Source organism: Panthera tigris, chromosome D1 (assembly GCF_018350195.1).
Source record: "Panthera tigris isolate Pti1 chromosome D1, P.tigris_Pti1_mat1.1, whole genome shotgun sequence".
Taxonomy (NCBI): domain Eukaryota; kingdom Metazoa; phylum Chordata; class Mammalia; order Carnivora; family Felidae; genus Panthera; species Panthera tigris.
The window spans coordinates 84,788,121-84,815,437 of NC_056669.1; the positions used below are offsets into that span (position 1 = coordinate 84,788,121).

Sequence of the window (27,317 nt, forward strand, 5' to 3'; positions counted from 1 at the left end):
AAGAGTAGCATCCACTGTGCTTCACAGGGCCAGGACCCAGTGGGATTAACAGTGGGCGGGATATTGGTTAAGACTGTCAGTCTATAGGGAGGAGAGGCACCTTCTGACCACACCCTCACTGAGCATTATGCAGATCAGAGAGACCTACACAGGCTCTGATTTCCCCTAAGGATTGATGAATAAGTACAAAATAATAGGAAGTGACAGTAAACAGATGACTGAGGTCTAATTTAATGTCATTTAAAGAGACAATATACTTTAAATTGATCTTCAGAAATTACAGGTTACAAATAAGATAACAGAAATGTGTTTTTATCATTTTAGCTCACTAATATAAATTTCCTTGTGAAGGAAAGGAGATTATTGGCTATATAATGTTGTTAAAATTAAAAAATATGTTAATTTAGGTAATTTGTTTCTTACCTTTAGTAATTTTACTAATACAAGAAATAAAGTATTATAAACACATAGGCAATTATATATAAAGATGCAAGTTTATATATATAATTTTAAATATTCATGTCATATAAATAAAAGTTAAGCAAGAGGTTTTAATAGTTATATATTTAACTGATGAATATGCAATGAATACAGATAAATTCTTTCATCAAATCCATGTCCAAAATAGGGTTAAAAATACCACATTAAAAAAAATTTTGTCTAAAGCAAATTCAAACCTGTCTAAACAAGTAAAATATAAATTTTGTTCAATACTAGTGATCTAGAGATTATGTTGCATGTGTATATAGATATGATAAATACACTTATGTGTGTGTGTGTGTGTGTGTGTACTCACTAAATCCCCAATTAGCCAAAATATTCTGATCTGTTTTTTAGGTGCCATTTTAAACTTGTCAGCCACTTCTCCACCTATCAATGGAGGTAGCAAATCTCCTTAGAGCAAGCCCTTTTCTGTTGTGGAAAGAAGCTCTGGAATCGCCCTTGCTAGTCTCATAAACATAAGGGAAGAAGACAGTTACTGCTTCAGGAGAAGGGTGTCACACAGTCCTATCTGTGTCTTAACAAAACTACCTATCCCATACTTCTGTGCAGAGCGAATGAGGAGCATCCAGGGCAGACTTGGAATTCCTGACCCCTTCCCTTTAGAGGTATTAGCGCTGTTAGTACAGCTTCACTAATGCAATGAGATGGTCCCGACTGAGATGTGTTAATGGGACAGGACACCAAGAAACTTCAAAAGAGAAGAATACCAGGGAAACACTGGACTTCCTACTAATCCAGACATAAAGAAGTTATAACTATTAATATAAGTAATATGAAACAATATGAATATTATTTTCCCCTTGGGCCAGGGGTCATGGAAAATAAAAAAAGGATAAATGGATGATTGATAGAGGATTAAACACACATAAATTTTCTAATGCTTCTTAATGCTTATGAAGTTTAAAAGCAATTATTTATTTATAGTATACAAAAATCTTGAGGTGAATCTTTATTGTGAAAGTCTATAACACTTGAACTCAGATCACACAGAATCCATAATGTGTTGTGATACTCCTCTGCACCCTTGAGAACTCTGACTTACTCAGCTGCAGTTGTGGATAGTATCTGTTTGCAAAAGAGGCAGATCTACTCCCTAGAGTCCAAACTACTGACGAATTCTAACCTGGCCATTTAACCCACTGCAGACCTCACTAGTGCAGAAATGACAAGTGGATGTCATAAAACCAAATTGTTTGGGTCAAATAGGTTAAGGCAGCTCTATGCTATAATCCCAAGGTGGGCGCTTCATGTTTCATGCAGCAGAAACCCCTCCAACTGCCCCAGCACTCATCTCATAGATAAGCCCGGAGAGTGCCTTCAGTGCTGACCACTCAGACATAGCTGTCCCAAGTAGACAGAGGTGGTATGTGGCCTTTAGTTTTGAAAGATATCCCCCATTTTTTCTCCATGTGCTGATTGGTTTTCCTGTTTCTACTCTCAGAATGGTCAGAGTGGTCTTTCCAAAACATAAATCAGATTGTTGTGTGCCCAGCAGAATTATTCCATTCATTCTCAGTCTTTGGTGGATTTTGTTTCACTAAACGCCTTTAATAATAGCATAAAATTCAAAAATACATTTTTCTCAGAAACATTATAAGTGAGGTGAGAAGAATCTTCCCTACTGGGACAAACCTCTCCTTTTCCACAACACTGAGCCTACAGCAAGATGAGGGAGAGAATAGAAAAAAAGGTGGGGAGGTCGGCTCAAATGTTAACATTTCACACCAGTGTCCAAAACAAGCAACTCGCATTTCTACAAAGATAAAGATATTATGGCAAGAAAGTAGGTGATATATCTTTACTTTGGATCTTGTGCTGATTTGCACATTTGAAAATAGGCAGGTCTATCTATAAATACAAGCTGAAATATATGAACTTCAAACGATTTTAAGTGATGTAATGAAAACACAAATTTTTAGATTTTCTGATCTGAAGGGCTATAAACAACTCAAGTAAATTTTGAAAAGTTATCTTAGTGAATAAAATCACAAACAGTTTGAGCATATATGTATTCAAAAGAATAACACAAAGTAGTCCATAAAAGTAATCCATCTGCCTGCTAGATATATGGTAGAAAACCAGAAGTAACTATAAGAAAAGATCCAGATGCTGTCACTAGAAACTATATCTTACATAGAAAAACCATGCACTTCTCCATGTGTCATTCCAATGATTGTACACTGAGACTACTCCATTAAAGAATTAATTTACCGTAAGAGGATACTTTAAAAATAATTAAACATTTACTGTTATAAATGATCCAACATTTGATAAAATATATACAATACATGGGTTTTTTTCTAACTTTAAAAAATAAGTCACTAAGGCATTTCCACTTCATTTTTGTACAGAACAATTATTAGAAAAATGAGTAAGTGGAATTCAACTAAAAAATAGTTATTTTTGTAATGTATACTCTATATTTCTCTCCACATCTTCTAACAAAGATTGTGTGTTCAACCTGCATTTATCAATTGGCTATTCTTTTTGAAAAATCAATGTTATATATTTCAAAGAAATAGCAATACAAAACGCAGACATATCTCCTCTCTAAAGTATGTTTTCACTAAATAGAGAAAGCTTTCATATTGCATTTTTGTGTTTTAGTCTTTTCCTTTAAAAAAATCAGTGATTAATATAAAGATCCTCAAAGCAGAAAATACACAAGTGTAATTACAGAAAGATTATGTTTTAATTAATAAGGATATGGGAAGAGAAATAATAGCATTTCTAATGTGTACTAAAGTTCTCACAGAAGCCAAAACACCAGGAAATGAATGCAATTGGTTTACACACTGGTACAAAAATACAAGATAATATAATCATCATCACAACTGTTATTCTTTTCCCCAAAAGCTTTTCTCATGATATTGTATGAGTAAATGTTTAAAGGAAAAAGATTAAAGCAATGATTTCCTTTTCAAGTCCTATTTTCTTTTCTAATTTCCAGTCAGTACCTAAATGTAACAAAAGACTGTTTTCCTTAAACAGACATCACTTTTTTAAAGCTGTTGTCATTAAAAAGCTACCTTGATTTTTATATTTCCTGACATCAGGTTATTTGGGCTATGTTTACTGCCCAGTGTCCAATGACATTTGCAGAGGGCTTCAAGAACTGAATTCTATCTTTTAGTGTATCAGCACAAATATACTTTTAGAAAAAGGAAAAAAAAAAGGGTCACAATAAGATGTAACAGCTAAATGTCAAACAGGTGGTAGGTTAGAAAGGATTAAAAATCTAGAGTCTAACTTTGAATAATATTAATAAAATTTATAGAAGTACTTCAAACCTATATTCTGGCTTTCTATCTTCATCCTCCCTCCCCTACTCCCATCAATTCCTATATTCATTTTGTACAACCTGGGAAATATCCCAATTCTGTGACAAGATCCTGATTTTTAGTAAAATTTGGCAGGAGAAAATTGGACAGTAGAATTTACTGAGCTTTTGAGGAGCGATTTTAAAGTAATGAGACTGATTCTCCTGCATGGCTTGAAGAAGCAGGGAAGGAGTGATCACAGCAAGGACAAGTCTGAACAAGCTTTAACCTGGAGCAACAGTGCTCCGAAGGCTGAACAGCCCCCATGCCGGAGATGGTGCTAAAGAAACCCACACAGGAGCGCACACACACACACACACACACACACACACACAGCCCACACTGCCCCCAAACCGGAGATGGTGCTAAAGAAACCCACGCAGGAGCGCGCACACACACACACACACACACACACACACACACACACAGCCCACACTGCCCCCATGCCGGAGATGGTGCTAAAGAAACCCACGCAGGAGCGCACACACACACACACACACACACACACAGCCCACACTGCCCCCAAACCGGAGATGGTGCTAAAGAAACCCACGCAGGAGCGCACACACACACACACACACACACACACACAGCCCACACTGCCCCCAAACCGGAGATGGTGCTAAAGAAACCCACGCAGGAGCGCGCACACACACACACACACACACACACACACACACACAGCCCACACTGCCCCCAAACCGGAGATGGTGCTAAAGAAACCCACACAGGAGCGCACACACACACACACACACACACACACAGCCCACACTGCCCCCATGCCGGAGATGGTGCTAAAGAAACCCACGCAGGAGCGCACACACACACACACACACACACACACACAGCCCACACTGCCCCCAAACCGGAGATGGTGCTAAAGAAACCCACGCAGGAGCGCACACACACACACACACACACACACACAGCCCACACTGCCCCCAAACCGGAGATGGTGCTAAAGAAACCCACGCAGGAGCGCGCACACACACACACACACACACACACACACACACACACACACAGCCCACACTGCCCCCAAACCGGAGATGGTGCTAAAGAAACCCACCCAGGAGCGCACGCGCACACACACACACACACACACACACACACACACACGCACACAGCCCACACTGCCCCTAAACCGGAGATGGTGCTAAAGAAACCCATGCAGGAGCGCACACACACACACACACACACACACACACATGCACACAGCCCACATTGCCCCCAGGCCGGAGATGATGCTAAAGAAACCCACACAGGAGCACACACACACACACACACAGCCCACATTAGAAACAAATGATTTAGAGTAAAAAGAACAACTTTACAGTAGAAAGAAAGAAAGAAAGAAAGAAAGAAAGAAAGAAAGAAAAGGAAAGAGAGAAAGAAAGAAAAAGAAAGAGAAAGAAAGGTTTAGAATAAATATTTTAGAATAAATTTAGATTTAAAAAATGTACTTAAATTAAATCTACAAAAGAATATACATAAGCAGGTAAAAGAAGCTAGACAGGATAAACTTAGGTCAACAAGATTTTTTTTAACTGATCTCAGAAAGGCTTTCATGAAAGTAGAAAAGCCTCTCATGATACTTCAAACTAGCTGAGTATCAGAATCATGTGTAGAGCATTTTTAGTAAACTAGACTCTTGGTTCAGCCTCAGATTGGCTGAATTGAGCAGAGTGGGGCCTATGTGATCCTGAGGCTGTCGGGCTTGGAAACCACCTACCTCAGGACAGTGCTGATCACATATTTAGTGCATCCAAATGGATAATTGAAAGAAAGATTACTAAAGAGTTACGGTTAGTCAAAGAATATGACTTACTCTAAAAAAAAATTTAAACAAGAGTTTTTACTCTTTCACTGGTTTATCAATAAACATATATTGAGTGACAACTAAGAACAAGGCACTGCTTTACAAAGGTGGCAACTGACTGAATGTGAGAAAAGAGAGATAAGATAATAATAATAATAATATCAGCTATTGGAATTAAGACTTTTAAAATTAAATTAAAAAAATAATAATAGCTGCTAATATTAGTGTTTCAATGTGCTAGTCACTGTTTTAAACACACAAATATTACCATTTTTATGTATTATCTCATTTTTAGTGTTCACAAATATTCTCTCACGATGACCCAATATTATCCCCATTGCACAAATGACAAAATTGAAAAACAGGGGTTAACTAACTTTCAAAGACCACAGAGCTGGTTAACCAGTATAGCTTAGACTTGAATCCAGGCAATCTGACCCTAGCACCCATGTTCTTAAACAGTATAATATATTAGCTGGGCCAGAGAATAAAAAAGTTGCTCTGAAGATGCACCATGAACTCTGAGTGAAAAGGAGTGAAAACTTGATACCAACATTTCTATATTCTAAGCCTGCGTCAAAATCACAATTGAAAACGATTTAATTTCTTGACATAAATGACATGTTCATACAAAATTCACACCACAGAAAAAACACTCAGTACGGATTCTTATATATAATTGCTAAAGCATTTGGAAGATTCTCTGAAACAGAATGGGCAATATTTATCTTGAAATTAATTCCTAATGAAAATTCTTAGCCTCATAGTATGTTCCAGATGAAACTATTTTTGATACTTAACACTAAGTTTTTTATCAAATTTGACAAAAATGAGTTTTGTTTCTCTAAAAATTCACATTCAACATACAAAGTGAAAATGTTGTTATTGAGGGTATTCAAACAAATGCAATTAAGGTAAGTCCCAAATGTTTTTGAACAAAACCATTAACCATTATTAAATTACCCTAACAAGACTGTGTACTGCATACAGACTTGTAATTTCTGATATCTGTTTTTCAAATCTGATGCAATGTGTTATAATTACACTTTGTATTTTATATTAAAATTTCATGTAAGACAAACATATTTTAGAGATTCTACACAGGTGTGATTTTTTTTGTTGTTCTAAGTAAGCTTTATGCCCAACTTGGGGCTTGAACTCAAAACCTGAAGATCAGAAGCCCTGTGCATTACCAGCTGAGCCAGCCAGGTGCCCCTACACAGATATGATTTTTAAATTAATGTTAAAATCTATTTTGAATGTACAAAGGACCATTTGTACAAGAAGACATTTAATTAACAGGTATATGGAATTTTTTCATCTCAAGAGCAATATAGTAAGTGCTAATAAAAATAATGAAATACAGGGGCTCCTGGGTGGCTCAGTCGGTTGAGCATCCAACTTTAGCTCAGGTCATGATCTCACGGTCTGTGAGTTCAAGCCCCACGTCGGGCTCTGTGCTGACAGCTCAGAGCCTGGAGCCTGCTTCGGATTCTGTGTCTCCTTCTCTCTCTGACTCTCCCCTGTTCATGCTCTGTCTCTGTCTCAAAAATAAACATTAAAAAATATTTTTAAAAATAATGAAATGCATAAATATTAAACTAAACTATCAAATATTAATATATTTTTAAATGGGGTGCCTGGATGGCTTATGCATCCAACTTTGGCTCTGGTCATGACTATATATATATATATATATATATATATATATATACTGAAATAGTTAGTAATATATATATATACACACACACTGAAATAGTTATATCAATACAACCCTTCCAAAAGACTTATTAAGAGCTTCATATATTTATAAACTTAGGCAATAATTTTCATTTGGGGTATTATGCTAAGCAAATAATTGTGAAGAAGTTTATTGCAGGAAAAGAAAAAAATGTAATTGTATTACAATAGGAGAATGCGTGTTTAGTGCAGTATATTAGTCAGGGTTCACTAGAGAAAAAGAATAAATAAGATATAGATAAATAGACAGCAAGAGATGTATGAGGAGGATTAATTCACACCATTATGAAGGTTGAGGAATCCTATGATCTATCATCTGCAAGCTAGAGGCCCAGAGAAGTTGGTGGTGGTTCTGGCCCAAACCAGAGAGCTTGAGGACCAGAGAAGTCAATGGTGCAAGTCCCAATCTGAGTTGTAAGGTCAGAGAATCAGGAGCAATGATGTTCCAGGGAAAGAGAAGATGAATGTACCAGCTCAAGCAAGACAGTAAATTTGCCCTTCTTCTGCTTTTTGTTCTGTTCAGGCCTTCAGTGGATTACATGATGCCCACTTACACTGGTGAGGGCAATCTTTTTTGTTCAGTCTACCCATTCAAAGATACTCTCTTTTGGAAACACCCTCACAGACACAACCAGAAATAATGTTTTACCAACTATCTGTACATCTCTTCACCTGGTCACGTTGACACATAAAATTAACCATCATATACAACATGGCATAAGTATAATTGGCCCCCTTAGCATTGCTCAAAAGTATCATTAACTATTATTAGATTAATATGTTACAGAAGGTATGTATATGTGGTAAAAATGAGGACAAATGGGAATCTTACTGCTGATGAAAGTGTAAACTGATGTAACAGTTTGTAATGTAAACAGTTTGTAATGTTTGTAACAGTTTGTAATGTAAAAATGGACAATAACCCATAAAAATGTGCATACTCATTTTATAATTTTGCTTCTAGATATACATCCTGCAGAAATCTTCATATATGTACAGAAGGAATAATATACAAAATGTCTGTAGGAGCATTGTTTCTAACAACAAAAATGGGAAACAAACTGTCAACAAGTAATTAGATAAATAGACTGTGGTATATTCACATAATGAAATATTGTATAACAGTTAAAAATAAATGTATAACATTTTTATACATCAGCATGAATACATTTCATAAATGTTGCAAGTGCATAATGATATACATTATATCATTTGTACCATTTATATAAAGCATGAAAAAATGCAAAACATATGTGTATATATATGTCTTAAATGATTCCTATACATATTTTTATATGATTATACTCTCTTGTTCTCTCTCTGTATATAATAAAGTATGTGTGTGTTATAATATAAAACACACCTAGAAATTCAGGATAATGATTACCTTTGAAAAGGAGGCAAAGGGAGGGGAAATGCTGAATTTATGCTTTATTTCCTAAAAATAAAAATATGAAGAAAAGACTTGATAGATTTGGGTTGCACAAATGTTTATATCAATCTTTTATGTCTTGAATATTCCCTTGTTTATTTAAAACTAAGGGAAATAAGAAAGACACTTCCATTCCATACAGAAAACTGGGAAACACAAAGCTGGGGAGGAATACAGTGTGATTATTGAACAGTGGTGAGAATTACTTGACTTCAGAAAAGATTCCAGTGTGACAGAATGAAAAAGAAAAAAATTGAACTGATAAGACAGCCTTGATAGAAGACTTAGGAAATCAGGCAGAAGAATAGTGGAAAGACAGTGTTTATATTAAGAATATAATTTTCTCTTATATTTAAAATTCTGAAACTATGTACCTAATTCCAGGCAAACTATGTAGCTGCACCTTTCTTCTGGAATTAGAGGTGATTTGTTCCCTAGCTCAACATAATGGTAATCACAGAAACAATTCAAAATAAAGAAAACAGAGAAAAAAGACTGAAGAGAAAAAACCCAGCAGACTAACATGTGTAAGTAGAGTCCAAAAAAAAGGAGAAAGAGTTGAGAACAGAAAGCAGTATTTTAAGAAATAAAGGCCAAAAATTTGACAAATATTATAACCTGACAGATTCAAGAAGTTCAACAAATCTCAAGCAGATAAATCCTCTTCCATCCCAATAAAAACACAAAAGGCACATCATGACCAAATTGAAAAAAAAATGATAAAAAATCTTAAAAGCTGCAGACAAAGAACTCATTACATCAAGAGAAACTCAGGTAAGGATGATACCCAACATCACACCAGAAACTCATATAACCAGAAGACAACAAATAGCACTTTAAAGTTTGGGGAAGGGCGCCTGGGTGACTCAGTCCCCTAAGTATCCCACTTGGTCCGTGAGTTCAAGCCCCGCATCCAGCTTGCTGTCAGCACACAACCCACTTCATATCCTCTCTCTCCCTTTCTCTCTGCCTGCCCCGTCTCACTCAAAAATAAATAAAAACATTTAAAAAGAAAAAAAATAATAAATTTTTGGGGTGAAATCTATTGATCTAGAATTTCATATTCAATGAAAATACCTTTGTGTAATGAAGGTGAAATTAAGATTTTCTCAGACCAAAAAAAAATTTTTTTTTAACAAAAAGAGGTGTTTAAGGAAGTTCTTCAGGCAAAAGGAAAACAATACAAGTGGTCACTTGGATTTGTTAAGGAATAGAGTGTAAAACCCGTAAGTATATGAGAAATAAAATACACTTTTCCTCTTTTAAAATCTCTTTAAAAGGTAATTGCTTCAATAAAAATTAGTAAGATTTTCTGAGTTTAACTATGTATGAGTAAAATATATGACAATAGTAGCACAAAGAACAGGAGAGATAAATGGGAATATATTGGTATAAGTTTCTTAGATTATAATAAAGTAATAAATATTATTCAAAGATAGACTAGGAAAAGTTAAATACATACACTCTAAGTCTTAGAGCAACATATGCTCATACACACAAAACAAAACAAAGATATATAACTAATAAGCCCATTGTAAAAATAAAACAAAAATCATTAAAAGAATACTTATTTAATTCAAAAGATGTCAGTAAAAAAAAAAACAAAAACAAAAAACAAAACAAAAGGAAAAGAGAAAACAAGAAAAGAAAGAGACCAAACAGGGGGCACCTGGGTGCCTCAGTCAGTTAAGCAGCTGACTTCGGCTCAGGTCATGATCTCGTGGTCCGTGAGTTCGAGCCCCACATCGGGCTCTGTGCTGACAGCTCAGAGCCTGGAGCCTTTTTCAGATTCTGTGTCTCCCTCTCTCTGACCCTCCCCCGTTCATGCTCTGTCTCTGTCTCAAAAATAAATAAACGTTAAAAAAAAATTTTCTTTAAAAAAGAGACCAAACAGAACACAAATGACAAGATAGTATAATTAAACTCAAGCATATCAATATTATATTAAATGTAAATGGTCTAAGCAAGCCAATTAAAAATAAGAAATTGTCAGATTGGAGGAAAAAGCAAGACATAGATATATTCTTTTTACAAGAAACACACTTTAAATATAAAGATACAATAGGTTAAAAGTAAAAGGATCAAAAGCACTACCTTCTGATAACACAAGTGAAAAATTGCAGTAGTTATATTACTATGAAACAAAGTAAACTTCTGAACAAAGAATATTAACAATTAATAATAATTTTTAAAAGTTAATTCATCAAGAAAATATAACAATTCTAAATGTTAATGACTCTACTAACAAAGCTTCAAAGTATAGGAAAAAACACTGAAACAACTGGGAGAAATATATAAGTTCACAATTATAACAAGGATAATAGAAGACTTGAACAATACTATCCAGCAGCTTGAGCAAACTGACATTTATGGAATACTCCAACCAACAAAGTAGAACATATATGGAACATTCATTTAGACTATATTCTGAGCCATAAAACAAATATCAGAATTTTTCAAAAAATTAAAATTACACAAAGTATGCTCTCTGACTACAATGCAAACTAGAAATCAATAACAGAAAGATATATGGAAATGCCCAAATAATTGGAAATTTTTTAACACAGTTCTAAATAACAGATGAGGATATCACAAAGAAATATGTTAAATCTTTTGAACTGAATAGAAATGAAAACAGCACATTGAAACTTGGTAGACACAACTAAAGCAGTGCTTTGAGGGAAATTTATAGCAGTAAAATGTTTGTAGTAGAAAAGAAGAAAGGTCTGAAAACAATAATCTAAGCTTCTACCTTATAAACTAGAAAAAAAGTAATTAGGCTTTACATAAGCAGAAGAAAGGAATCAATAAAGAAAAAAGATCAATGAAATAAACAGCATACTAAAAAATAGAAAATCAATTAAATCAAAAGTCATTTCTAGGAAAATATCAATAAAATTAATAAATTTCTAGCTATATCAATCAGGTAAGAAAAATGAGTTAATAGAATTACAAACACAAGAAATTAAAAGGCAAATTCTACAGACTTTACATGGATGATAATAGAATATTTTGAACACCTTTATGTCAAAAATTCAACAATTTAGATTAAATGGATAAATTCCTTCAAAGACTACTAAACTATTAAAGGTCATTAAAAGGAATTCATTACCTAAATAGCTGTATTTCTAAGAAGGAAATTTAATTCCTAATTAAAAATCTTCCCAACAAAGAAAATTCCAGATCCAGATAGCTTTACTAATGAATTTTACCAAACACTTACGAATTAATACAAGTATTAAACAAACTTGGAAAAGAAAAAAAGAAAAAAATACCTCCCAACTCATTTTATGAGACCAGCATTACCCTAATACCAACACTAAACAAAGACAACAGAAGAAAAAGAAACTACAGGCCAATGTCCCTGATGCTCATAGACACAAAAATCACTAAGAGCATTTTAATAAATCAGTTCAAATAATGTATATAAAGAGGATAATACTTCACAATCAAGTAGGGTTTATCCCAGGAAAGCAATTTAGTTTAACACTTGAAAATGAATCAATGTAATTCACTATATTAACAGCCAAGCTACATATATGAAAATGTTAATAACTGCAGAAAAACAACAGTAGTTGACAAAGTATTTGACATACAATATAATCTAAATAAGCAGAGATGTCTAGTGACATTTATCAAATTATCTATCCTTTCTTTATGATCTGTAAGGCCATCTCTCATATATTAAATATGACATGGTTTTGTTTCTGTACATTTTATTTACTCCCATTGATTTGTTTGCCTATCTCTGCATTAAAACCACACTACTGTATGATTTTGACTTTCTAATAATTCCTCATTACTGAAAGAACAGTTCTTTAAAATTGTGGTAGCAATTATTTGTTCTTGGCTTTCCCAAATTTACCAAGTTCCGTGGACAATCTTGTTGGATTCTGAGTGGAGCTGCATTGAATTTATAGATTAATATAAAGAAGAACTGATATCCTTATAATATGTAGACTTCTTACTTAGAACTTAACATATCTCTGCTTATTCATTCCATATTTTATGTCTGAAAATGTTTTATAGGCTTTTTTCATAAAAGTTTTATATATCTTTTGTTGGGTTTATTCCTAGGTAATTTATACCATTTTGTTGATTCCAGAACTGGAAGTGGAATGTCTCTGATAGGTGTTATCTTGCAATCAACAACAAAAAACTTTATAGTGACTAGCTATGCTCACCAACACATTTTATCAATTTATATGGTCATCATTGTTTCTTGAATTTGTTTGCTTCCTTCTGAGTTCACTTTTTTTCCTTACTGAAGTTTAACCTATCTTGAATCTCCTTTGGGTACTCCTCCCTCCCTATCCAGAAGTCCTTAAACCGTATCCATCTAGCTCACTGACTTCAGTGAAGTACCAAGTCCTAAAAACTTGTTTGGTGTGCCTACTATCTGATGCTAGTATGGATAGTATACATCTGATCAGAGAATCAGTAAGTGGCTGGCTCAGTTCTAAGAAATAAAACCATATCTTTGTGCTCCCCGTTCACTCAATAGGCCCAGAGGTCTCTATAAATCTATCAGCCCTGTCAGTAGGTCTGCAAATTTTTCAGCGGCTTTCCTGAGCTACACAAGATTGGTGTTGGAAGGACTGCAAACCCCTGTCCCTGCCTTCACACAGTATCCTTCAGTTAGGCACCACAGATTACTTCCAACCAGGAGCCCAGCAGACCTGTGGCTTTAGTTCTGCTCACAGCTTGGGTATCTATTCTAACTCTGGTTCACAGTAATATTCAAAATACCTAAAAACTGAGTACATCCCAGGTACAAAACATTCACAACACATGTCAGCTTGTAAAAGAAGGAGGAGGAAGAGGAAGAGAGGAAAGAAAGAGGAAAAATGAGTATGATGTCTGAAACTTACTTAGAAAATGCATCAAGGGGCGCCTGGGTGGCTCAGTCGGTTAAGCATCCGACTTTGGCTCAGGTCATGATCTCGCGGTCCGTGAGTTCGAGCCCCGCATCAGGCTCTGTGCTGACAGCTCAGAGCCTGGAGCCTGTTTCTGATTCTGTGTCTCCCTCTCTCTCTGACCCTCCCCCGTTCATGCTGTCTCTCCCTGTCTCAAAAATAAATAAACGTTAAAAAAAAATTTTTTTTAAAAGAAAAAAAAAAGAAAATGCATCAAAAAATGGTTTGATGGATGGATAGAGAGATGGATAGATAGGTACCATTTGGTAGAGTAAATATAGTAAAATGTTAATTCTAGATTCTAGGTGGTAGGTACATGCATTTTCACTGTAAAATTCTTTCAATATACCTGTATGTTTGAAAGTCTTAATAATAGAATATAGAAGAAATGTTTTACTTACAAAAGCCATGTTAAAGATGTACAGGATGACATACAGTCCTTATACAGTATGTCAAGGGGTTGTGAAATCAATTTAGTGGGTCCACACCAGGATTTCAACAATGTCTCACATGTAGTAAGGTTAAATCCTATTTTGAAAAACTCTTGTTTTATTTTATTTTATTTTATTTTATTTTATTTTATTTTATTTTATTTTATTTTATTTTATTTTATTATTTTATTTTATTTTTAAGTTTTTATTCATTTGAGAGACAGAGAAAGAGAGAGAGAGAGGCAGAGAGAGGAAGAAAAAGAAAGAATCCCAAGCAGGCTCCAGCACACCAGTGCACAGTCCGACACAGGACTCAACTCATGAACCATGAGATCATGACCTGAGCCAAAGTTAGATGCTTGGCCGACTGAGCCACCCAGGTGCCCCCAAAATTCTTGTTTTATATACATATGTGGAGAGGTGTATCTATAATACTAAATTGTAATGTAAAGTATTTTTTGGCTGTGAATTATGATATAAAATGTATTTTTTTACTATGGATTACAATCAAAGAAGTTCAAAAGCCACCAGTGCAGAAGTGGCCAAAAGCTCAAAGTTCACATCTTCTCATTTCAAGGGACTGGAAGAAAAAGAAATGAGAAGGAGGTGGTGTGAGATGGAGGAGGGGCGTGTGGAGAGAGAGCTGAGCTTTGGTCTACTATTGCCCAGCTTAGAGAGGAGCAGGTATGTTAGATAAGTTGAGGACAAGGCTAAGGGCAAAAGGTTTCCATCTGGATTCTCATTTGATATTCTAGGAGATGACTGTGTTGAAGCTGTTCCCTTTCACCAATCTTCGGCAATAGTGAGGGGGATGGAGGCACAGAGTAAATGCAGTGGTAGAAAGAGGGTCATAGTCTAGCTTTCTTGAGTCATTTTCAGTTGGGGTATGGATTAAGACCTACAAATTTTCACACGGCCACTGGGTAAGTAAAGGTATCAAAGTCCTGAGCCAGAAATGCCACAATATTCAAGGGCCAAAATGCCCACTTTGACTGTACTGCAGAGGCTGTAAGGGAGACCTAGCTAGGCCATGAAAACATGTAGAATGTGGCAGAAACTCAGTAAGAGCCTAACTAATGCTAAAGCTTTCAGCGAGCACTCCTACCCAAGAAGAGAGCAGTTCAGGAGTTACATCAGCTGAGCAAACCTCAGCAAAAAAGACCAGTAATTCCTCAGCAGTTGAAGACCACATAGCTCAAAGGACTCTTTTGCTTCCCTGGCACCATGAGGACTCCAAAACATTTTGCTCACTACTATCTAAAAAGAATTTAGAAACCTCTGCACCCCTCAGTTAGAAACTATGTACCGTCACTTAGAAACCAACATTGTAAGTTGACATTTAAAATGTTTTATTGCTAGTGTAAAAACAGTTGCAAAGGATGTCTTTTCCAGCTGTTTACAAATATTGCCATTACTAAATAAAAATGTTAAATTTTTCTTTTAAATCTATCCAGTGAGATTAAATATCAGTACAATTTTATATCAACCATCATCCATTTTTTAAAATCCATGGAAAAGCTTTGTGGGGGCCTGGGTGCCTCAGTCAGCTGAGCATCCAACTCTTGATTTTGGCTCAGGTCATGATCCCAGGTAGGACTGAGCCCCACATCAGGTTCCATGCTGGATCCTGCTTAAGATTCTCTCTCTCTCTCCCTCTGCCCCTCTCCCCTGCTCACGCTTTCTCTCTCTCCCTCCCTCCCTCCCTCTCTCTCTCTCTCTCTAAAATAAAATAAAATAAAATAAATATATGGAAAAGCTCTTAATCATAAAGTTTACCTGTTCCTTTTTCTCCTCAACTTCATATTTCTATCCCATTTCTTCCTTAACAGAAACACATAAACAACAAAGGAAAGGTTCAGAGCCCTACAAGAAGTTTATGGCACCAATATTTCAAAATGTCCCTTTGTTTGATGTGCTAGAGGTTTTTCTACTCCAGGGTGAAGCACCATAGTAGATTCAGGATGAGGGAGAAGTATGGTCTGCCTAAGGATAATAAAAGATGGGAAAGGAGAAGAGGCATATACCACATTTGCAGGGAGAATAATTGTAGTAAAAAGTACACATGGAGGGATGCCTAGGTGGCTCAGTTGATTAAGTGTCTGATCTTGATTTCAGCTCAAGTCATGATCTCAAGGTCATGGGATCAAGCCCAGTGTCGGGTTCTGCACTGATTAAGATTTTCTCTCTGCCCCTCTCCCCAGCTCGTGCCCTCTCTCTCTCTCTCTCTCTCTTTTTCAAAAAAAAAAAAAGTACACATATAAGTTAAGAATTAGTCATCTATTCCTTAAAACTACTCTTCTTGCTCTTTGGGTATCTGCAGAGGAACAACTTCAGTTGACTTAACCTCCCCATCTCCCTAAAAACCTAGATGCCTTCCTGGAGGAAACACAGAAGGGCAGAAATAATGGGCATCTGAGCCTCGTTATCCACAAGGCTGCTACCTAAAAGAATGGTTAAAATTTTTTGCCTCAGTCAAATTTAGTTTTTACTTTTCTCTAGTACCATGAGTGACACCTTCTGTGAAAAGTCAAATCAAATTTACACAAATTCTCAAAAAATACTTCTTTGCATATCTTGTACAGTGTGTGTATGAGTTTGCTTACTTGAAACATGTATCTCCTTCCTAGAGTAAACTCTAACATATGTTTTGCAAACTCAGTGACTTTCATTCCCTGTCCATAGTCTTCAACCACTCTAGGATCTTAGATGCTCCAATTCTGAGGATGAAGAAGGCCATTAGTCTCAGTCTTACATTCAAAATAGTCCACAATTAGCCATTTTCCTTACCTCCAAATAAAATTATACATACAATCAAAGAGATATAGTGACAGAATCATTTGAAAGAGACAGTACAAAACTTTTGTCCCTTCACCAGATCATGCTCCCTATATGGGTTATGAATTAATATTTTTAGGGGTGCCTGGGTGGCTCAGTCTGTTAAGTGTCCAACTTTGGCTCAGGTCATGATCTCACAGTTCGTGGGTTCAGGCCCCACATTGGGCTCTGTGCTGACAGCTTGGAGCCTGGAGCTTGCTTCAGATTCTGTGTTTCCCTCTCTCTCTGCCCCTCCCCCGATCATACTCTTTCTCTCTCTCTCTCTCTCTCAATAAGTACACATTAAATTTTCTTTAACTTTATATAGTTTATCATCATAAAAAATAGAACAATTATATTGTGGGGGGGAGGAGTGTTGACAGAGTTAATCTTAAGTGTCATCATGTAAAATATACCCAATGGTTTTTATATCCTCTTTTGACATTTCTTCATTATTATACTCTGAACCTCAAAAAAAAAAAAAAAAAAGGGCCACTCTCAACCTATGGGAGATCTTATCTACACCCACTGCTCTTATTTCCTCAACATCACTTCTTTCTTTTTTTGTATCAAGTACAACTTGTTTGAAAATAAATCTTACACACTCCTAACTTCATACCATTGCCTATATTAATCTCTTTTTCAAGCCCTCCCCATATTTCAGTTAATGAAGCATACCTTGCCTACTAACTGCAAACATGGAGCTCCAGTCCCATTATAGCTCTGCCTTGCTGTCTCAACTCATTTTGCACAAGTATTTCAATTGCCTATGTATAATATTAATAATCAAGGTATTACTTATATGTGGAATTAAAAAACAAACAAACAAAAAAAGGTCAAACTCATAGAAACAGACAGTGTAAGAGTGGTTCCCAGGGACTGAAAGTGTGGAAAATAGGAAGATAGGAAGAAGTTGGTAAGAGGGTACAAACTTTCAGCTATAAGATGAATAATATCTAATATATGACATGGTAACTATAGTTGATAACACTGCATTATATATCACTGAAATTTTGCTAAAAGAGTAGAACTTAAATATTCTCCTCAAAAAATATATATAAATATATGAGGTGATGTATGTGTTAATTAACTAGATGGTAGGAATCCTTTCACACTGTAAACATATATTAAATCACTATGATGTACACTTTAAATATCTCACAATTTTGTCAATTATACCTGAATAAAGCTGAAAAAAATAATAAAGATGATGATAGCTTACCATGTCTCAGGTGCTGTGATAAGAGTTTTATATACATTAACTACTTAATCTTCATAACAACCCAATGAGGTCATTATTATTATCATTGTTACTCTTATCATTATCTATAAACTGAGAGGTCTGGATTCGATGGCCTCTAAAGCTCACTTCAACCTTAAAATGCTTTCATTCTATTTTTAATCTTTTTTATAAATTCCCATACAACATAGAATCTGTACCACATATTTTTAGTACTTAAGTACACACTAATAAGCATATCCTAAAAGTTTCATGTGCCTATGCTTTACCTCCAAAACAAGAATGTAAGCTTCCCAAGGGCAAGGTATTGGACAGTTCTGCTGTATAATCAACCCTGGTTAATGAGCACATAAGGACTATTCAACATTTCATCATTTGAGTTTGTCTTCTTTGGCGGTCTAATTTTTTTTTTTTTTTTTCATGGAGTAGGGAGATCTTTTCTCACCAAACAAGATTAGGTTAATTCAGTGACTGCCACAATCATAGTCCCTAAGGACACCACACCACATAGTTTATTTACAGGGATTTTGACACACATTGAAAGTCCTACATGTGTCCATCTGGTGGTTAGATGGCAAATAGGTTGTGGCCTATGTCAGGGTTTGTTTTTCTTTTTTTTTTTTTTTTTTTCTTAACATAATTTATTTTGTTTTGTGAAGACCAGAGTACGTATCTACCCAACCCTGATTTAAACCCTGACCGTATTAAAAGAGCCTTTTTTATTTTATTAGTCATTGAATGTAAAATTCAATGCCAGAAGTATAATTAGGGTATCTAGACTGAATTTCTTCTGCTAGAACAGCACTGTCCAACAGAATTTTCAGTGATGATGTGGCTATTGGCATTTGAAATGTGGATAGTGAGACTGAGGAACTAAATCATTTTATTTTATTTTTTAATTATAACTAATTTAAATTTTAAAACCTCATGAGATTTTAATAGTGTATCAGGCAGTGCAACTCTAGAAGATATAACTTACCTGTGGCTTGCCAAGGCTAAAGACTAGGATCTTTTCAGTACTTTTATTTATGTTGTTATTCTCTTTTCTGAAACTTTGAATATTTACTTCCCAGTGACATAATAAGTGTTGACGAATGGTTTCTTGATGTATCCTTATCCATGTATATGATTTGCTTTATTTAGGAACTTGAAATATCTTAAAAATTTAGTAACAGTATCCTGATTATTTTTAGGAAATTATGTAAACTTGATTTTCTGATATAATTAATTTGAAAAACTTTGAAGACAGTGATAAATTAATGCTATACTCCTTCGCATCTTTGTTACATACATAAAATATGGGCAAATAATGAGTTATATTATTTAAAAATCAGTAATTTATTGCTTTAATTAACATGTATTCAAGCTCATGCTATTAACAACAACAGGTGAGAGGAAACCCATGATATGTCTCTTAATAAAATAAAGCAAGGCAACGATTTCCAAAACGTTTACTCTGCGTCTTCTTCATCAATCAATAGTTAATAATCAAAGATTTTTAACTAACAATCAGTGACAACACTGATCAATTTGAATAGAAAATAGAAAATGCTAGTCAATCCTCAAGAGAGTTGGTTTTCCTCCCCCTAGGAATATGCCTTCAATACTGCTTTAGTTCTTCAGGGGGAAAAAAAAATTCATATTCTTGTCCATTCACACAAACCTCTCGGTGAGCATTATTGTTTTGGGAGGAGGGGGCAGCAGGCAGGGGGCCCAGGATGTTGACGGAACAGATAGGATGTCAGGTGAAGATAGAATGCTGTGCCCTCTCTAACCAGCTGAAGACTCGGCATGATTGTTTTCTTACAAATAATACCTGTGGGTGTTGAAACTGTTCAGGGAATCTATCAAACACACTCTTTCACTTTGCTGCTGTAACTCTATAAAATTTATTCTCATTTCAAAAGAGTCATAGGCAATAATACCTGTAGGTGGTTGAGTAATTTAAAGAAAATTTGTCAGGTCTACTTTCACTTACTTTACCAGAACAATTCTATACTTATTTGGAGGTTTTAAAATGCAACATTTTCTATTCAGTATGATTAAAAAATTTCAAAATAAGAGCCCCTTATCTAAAGAGTTGTCTTAAACTAAATATAAGTAAAGAAAATATAATATTAGGATGTTTTAGAATAAAACTTTGATCCAAAAAGGAAAATAAATTAATGTTGTTTTTCCATTTTTTATAATTATATAAATAATTCACACACAGATGTACAAGAACAGAAAATACCTGACCGGTGTGACATTAGGAAAAAATATATTACTTTTAATGCCAAGTTATCATTCTCAGGAAGTCATTCTCAGGAAAATCTGAAGGCTTAGGTCTATAAACTTATAAAAACTATCTACACAAATTGAAAAATGTACAGATGGAAGAATAAAGGTAATAACCTTTCCAGATTAATTAACTTTCCTTGGTAAGTCATCAATATCCATATTAAGTTTACTTTATATTAAGTATCATAAAACACTTAAAGGTAGACTTTTAAAATTTTTCTATTAATGCAACTGACATTTTTAGTCATAAATTCAGAGGGAGAAAAGTTCAATAATGCTTAGTTTAAAAATGTATTTTCTGTATTAATTCATTTAAAAAACATTAAAAAGTTAATTAAACAATTAATCAAAAAAGTGATAACTAACACTTTTTAAAGTGTTTATTTAAAAGTGAAGATATATTTTCAATATCCAGATGGAACTTACTCTTCATTAAAATGTTTACAATCACATAAGCAGGAAAGTTTATCGTCCTATACAAAATTACTTTAAAATATCATTTTTAAATAAGAGCTCTTACTTGGTTCTTAACTTTTGAGGGAGTGTTTAATATTAATAAAAATAATATTTTGAATTGAAAGGTACCCAACTGAGATGCTAATAAAGCTCTCTGTTTCTATGTAACTGAATTATCAGGAAAAAAAAAAAAAGGAAAAATCTTTAAGTCTAATTTTTTTCCAAAGTGAGTTATTCAATAACTAGTTTTCATGGTAAAAAGTTCAAATTTGAGCCAAAGATACATATTTGATACTTTGTAGTATAATTCTAAGAGAATTAGAGAAAAATACAGGTTAGAAAATTTTTCTCCTGACCTAAACAGCTTTATGACAAATCAAATGAAATGTTCCATGAAGATAAATGATGGAAAATAAACAATATTTCAATATTGTTTCCTGTTTTATCTATCCCATCATGGTTTTTGTCCCTCTCTGTAATAATTACCTATGCACAAACTCTAGATGGCAATATTGCACTTACTGTACTTTCAAGAAAATTGTCACAGTCAGTCCCCACATATCCTCTTTATCAACATTTTATGTGCCACGGATCTATAGCCTCTTATTATAAGTGTAATGAAGCAGAAGTTATTGAAGCATTTTATTGATTGCTCAGATCACAAGTTTACTGCCATACTGAATTGGCACCTTACTCACTGAAGCAAACTGCTGACACCTTTTTTAAAAAGTGACAACTACATCTATTTCATGACCAGAAATCCATTTTCATCTCTATCAAGACAAGAATGCAATTTTCACTTCATTTAACTGATGTTAGGCCTGCTCAAAGCATGACACTTAGAAAAAGACACAAGTTTAAGGTTCTTAAAATACTTCAAGTAACTAGAATGCAGCTTGGTTTCAGGAGAAAAAAATCAACAATCATTCAAATCTACAAACAACCTAATATTCTATAAAATTACCTAGCAGAACCTTAGAAGTAGTTTTCAACTACTTGAAACTACTGCAACACAATTTTAATGTTTTTAATAGTAAGTTGTATTTATATATTATTGATTTTGCTCCAAGCTTTTGAAAGACATCAAGAAGTTCAAAACTGAACTATTTTGGGTGTTGCCCCACTAAGGCTAAATCAAGGAAACAGCCCAATTTCTAGTGTATATTATAGATGGGGATCCTGTTTAGAGCAAATGACTATAGTTAACAACACTATATTATATGCTAAAAGTTGTTAAGAGAGTAGATCTTGAATGTTCTCACCACAAAAAAGAAATGGTAATTATGTGAGATGACAAAGGTGTTAACTACCCCTACGATGGTAATCATTTCATTATATGTAAGTGTATCCAAACATCATGTTGTACACCTTAAACTTATACAAAGTTTTATGTCCATTGCATCTCAATTAAGCTGGGAAAAAAGTAGCTGGCATACCAATAATAAAGTATACATAAAGAAATAGAAATAGTTACTCCTTCAGTCATGTTAAGACCAATAAATGACTTTGAGTGACCTAAGATACAAGATATAAAAAGACAAACTTTCAACACCTCTTTTATGGGGAATTAAAATATTAACATTTCTTGGAAAATACTCTTTGCAATCAACAAATTCTGTCAGTACTAAATGTAATTCAAGTATATTTTGAACTCAATCTATTCTGAGTAGAATTATATTATTATTTCTTTGCTACCTAAGTATCAAACTGATTAAGAGCGTGGGTACAGTGGGCCAACATTAACTTAGGAAAGTTTTTAAACAAAATCTAGAGCTTTGGTAGAGGTTAGTTTAATGTAATAATAAAACACATTTCAGTGTTAAACTGCAAAACTAATATATGCTACAGTTGGATGGTCATTTCCTCATCTAATTACATGCCTGCAAAATAAAGTTATAGTACAAATCCGGTTTAGAAAGTGAAACCCAATCTCTGAAATAGAAATTCAGTGTCTGAGATTCTTATACCCAAGACATCAAATATAGAACATTTAGAAATAGCATGTAACAGCATTCAAAAAGTACTTTGTTTAATTAATAATTAAAAGGACCACATACACAAAAAGCTTAAATCACTTAGGCAGAAAATTATAGTTTTCAATAAACTTCATTAAACAATGGTCTATTACAAACAGCCCAAGTACATATTTCCAAATGAAAATTATAGAAATAAAACATTTCCTTTAGCTTCAGACATAAATAGAAATTGTCAGGTTTTTTTTTTAAGTTTAGAAAATGCTTGAAGAGTTTAAGAAATATTTGGGTGTATTTTCTTTATTTATTGTTTTTAAGTAATCAACAAACTAAAATTTAATTTCAAAGTTGATCATTTCTTTCCAAAATATGGAAAAGGAGAAGTAAAATTCAAAAAAACCCTTCAATTTTTTTCATATCTTAAATTCCACAAAGGCTATGATTCTCTTCATAATTAAGATGGTGATTGCTATCACAGTTAGATACTCATTTCCTTTGTTTCTGTCTGAATTTTAAAAATGACTATGCAATCTATAACAACTGTTAAGCTATACTGTGAACCACTTTAAATGATTAAAGCTGGATACTTATGAACTCTTTTTGAAACTATTTTAAGAGTGCAATGCATTCATTATTTAAAAGTATCTGAGAATTTTGTTGGTTGGGGAAAAATTCAAAGAAGTATCAAAATTAAGATGACATTTCCAGTAATGAATGTTTCCCAAAGATCATGTTTGTACTTAAAATCAGTCATTCCAAATCATTATTTATATAGCTTCCTGGCACAGCTCCATGGACTTTCATGCATCTCTACAGTGTTTCTGAACAGACTGACATATATTTTGTTTACTGACAGCAACTAAAAGCTCTACGTAGGATCATAAATAAAGAAGATCATGTTTAAAAATCACTAATATCATTTTAAAAGGTAGTGCAGGCTTGTGTTTTGGCCTCTGTTTAGCTGTGTTAGGCCTATGAATGACAGCTTCCCTGCTTGAAGCACACAGAAAGCACAGCCTTCCTCATTCACTGACAGGACTGTGGCCTTTTCACACGTTCCTTCCACAGCAGTGTTTGTCCCCAAACACTGGAACTCGACACAATGGCATTCCTCCTTCAACACCCCCACCAACAGCACCACTACTTAACAAGAATGCTAATGAGATGAACGGGCCCTGTCGCTGAAAGTGTTAACTGCATTTCATAGGAATGCATTTATGCTACTTCAAAGATTACCAATTAAATAGATTCTGCTTAGCTCTGAGCAATTTCTAAGATGTTTCCACTTTTAAGGAAATGAATGTGATAAATGTAAGACAAAGTGACTTTATGCTGTCCTATATATAATATCTCATTTTATATACATGAATCAGTATATACTTAAGACCACACTAATGTAGTGGGCTTAATTCAGTTGCATGCTATAATAGCCAAGTTAAAGTTAAAAACTGAAAAATGAATATGTTTATAAACATAAAACCAGTAGTTCTGACTTTCCTTTTAAAGCTTTATGATCACAGTTTATTTGAAAGATATTTCCTTTGGGAATCCCAAAGCATCCAATTTAAAGTTTGTAATCTTTTGATAGAATCTCAGTAAAACAAAATTACTGTTTTTATATATGATCTCAGAAGTGAAATGAATAGAAATGATATCGAGAGTTCATATAATTATGCAAGTTTAGGTTTGTTAAAAACAAATAAGAATCATCATCCATTTCCATTTTACCTAATGATTCCTCAACACAATCTTATATAAAAGTAAATAGAAAAGGCTATTCCTAAGGTCAAATGAAGTAAATGCAGTTCAAATAAAGTTCATCAATGCTAAGAAGGATATCTGCTAAGAAGTCCTACTCACAAATAAAGCAACTGCCAGGCTTAACACTCAGACACTGATGACCTGATAATGGTACCACTACAGTGACTTTTCTAAACACTGCAAATAATTTTAAATTAAGTCATATTATTACAATACAAAAGAAAAGAGGCTCAAGAATACATACAATTGGGCATATCTAAAATAAATAAAAATTTGCATGGAAATGCATAATATTAATTTTCTATTTCCTTTTCTTCACTTTTATATCTTAAAATAAAACCTAGACAAGTATCACATTAAAACTGTTGAATGCAAAGCTTTAAGCTATTACAACTTAGCAAAGGTAAAAGGTTTAGTTAGGAAGGGCAAAGAGCCTAGGTTCTTGAAATATGTCCAAATTTGGCATAATGTTGATGATATAGACAACCTCAGAGATGCTAAACATGTTAATTATTGTTCATATTTTGTTCAAAATGTATTTTTCATCAATTTTGAGTCATAAAGAAATCTTTAATATCAAAGCAGCAAGTAATTTTTAAAACATTTTCTTTTTTCACAATACACAGAACTCCTTTCACTCTAGTACAACTGTATATACTTATTTCAATTTTAGATGTTTAGGATAATGGAAAAAAAAACAAGTTGTTAACTATTTTCTGAGCAGTTTCTTATCTCTAACATCCTCACTTTTAATAAAACTTAGAAAATGATTTACGTTTTTTTAAGATTTGATTTAAACAGTGCTTTTCTTGCACTAGAGTATGGTCTCATTTTTTTTTAACATCGAATAATTTTAAACTAATAGGTAGAATCAAATCACTTAATACCAAATAAATGATTACAATTAAACTGGTCATAATCCATTTTATAATATAATTGTATCTTAAAGGTTAAATAATATTTCAGTTTAAATAATTTAATCAAAAATACAACAAAACATAATTCTACCAGTTTTTATATATGATACTGGTTTGATAAAGAATATTTTTTAAAAGTTTGGATTTTTATTTTTCATATTTATTATCATAAACAGCCTTAACTATGATAATTATTAATCCCATTTCTTGATCCACTGAAATTAACTAACTAAGCAAACAATCACATTTTGAGAATAAAAGTTTCTCATGGGAAGAGATTTCTTGCTAGTTCTGGATACCTTAGTTCAAGAGTTTCTTCTAGCCAATACAAGTTGAACTTTTCCAAACCAGACAGCAGGAGGTGCTGTGTGAACACTGAGACGGAATGGCATTCTTACCTCCCATCCCCCAGCACACACACAATAATAGCAGAATGCTTTCAAAATACTCATTTTTCGGTGGCCTGTGGCCTGAGATAATGAGCCCAGTTCTAAAATGGAACCTTATAGTTAGAAATGGAAAACCTAGACTTTATTTAACATGGTAAAATGTATGCTTAACTTCTTAAGACCAAGTACAAAGAGGATTCTAAAAATGTGGTAACTCCATTTTTATTTTATAAATGGCCATCGTCATTCTGCTTTGCAATGTGAATTCTACTTTAGGATAAATCAAAGTCCCTATAAGTAGTTATAAAAAAAAAATCAGTCTTTACACACACACACACACACACACACACACACACACACACACACACAGAGTTATAGGATGGGATACTTAGAAATTAAAGGACAAAACCAATTTTAAACTGATTCAGATATATTAGTTCTATTTCTTTACTTTATAAACATACAGGTTAAATAAGCATAAATGAAGTGAGTTAGTCCTGACAAGAAATTAATTCACAATTTCATTTCGCAGAATGTGATTGGTTTACATTTTAGCCCAACTTCTACAACAGCAATTCTGATTTCATACTGAAAAAAACAAAAAGAAAAGAAAAGAAAAAAGAAAGCTGAACATTAAAACCTTCAACTGCTTTAGGAGCTATTCATTTTCTTGCTTAAAGTAACTGTCTATAGAAATTCCACATAAGGAGTTGCCTTCGCTTTGCACAGTATGCAGCAAGAAAAGATGAGACATATGACATCCCATACCAAAAGACAGATACAATTAGCCCCATTATTGTTGGCTTTGAGATTACAGAAGAAGCATTTTGGCTCCCTAACGGGCACTGAGTTCACAAAATACATGTCACAGTTTTTTTTTTTTTTAATGACACAATGCCAATCATTGCTTCTATACAACCAAGTACATTTTAAAACACAGAATAAAGCAAGTTTTAAAGAGGGGTGACTCACCTGTTTATAATATTTTTTTGCAGACTTTAGTCGTTGGTACAAGGCCAAAAGAACTCCTTGGATGTACATCTTAGCTCCTGAGGGGCTGAAACCTTCTCCCTTAGAGACCCAAACTGGTCCCCGCAAAGGTGTGATGGAATTTTGCAGGCATTTTTCAAGCAGAGGTACTATGCAAGAAAATAAGGGAAAATAAATTCTTTTGACCCAACTGAAATGCACTGCCTGGAACATAGCCCCAGTACCAGAACTAACTCTTAACATCTATTATTTATATCTGACCTGGGTTAAGTCTTACAGAGGCAATTCCTGCATTACTAGTGGCCACCATGAAGGATGTATTTATATTGAGACAC

The 27,317-nt window shown here is 34.0% G+C and overlaps 1 protein-coding gene across 2 annotated transcripts in view; it reads right to left on the minus strand.

Annotated features, from left to right (window-relative positions):
• The window catches only part of DCDC1 (doublecortin domain containing 1), a 490,317-nt gene that overhangs the window by 354,989 nt on the left and 108,011 nt on the right, over positions 1-27,317 (minus strand). For both annotated transcript variants that reach the window (XM_042959037.1, XM_042959036.1), the window contains one exon: positions 26,965-27,131. In XM_042959037.1, coding sequence (XP_042814971.1) covers positions 26,965-27,131 — 167 coding nt within the window. The remainder of the gene's footprint in view (positions 1-26,964; positions 27,132-27,317) is intronic.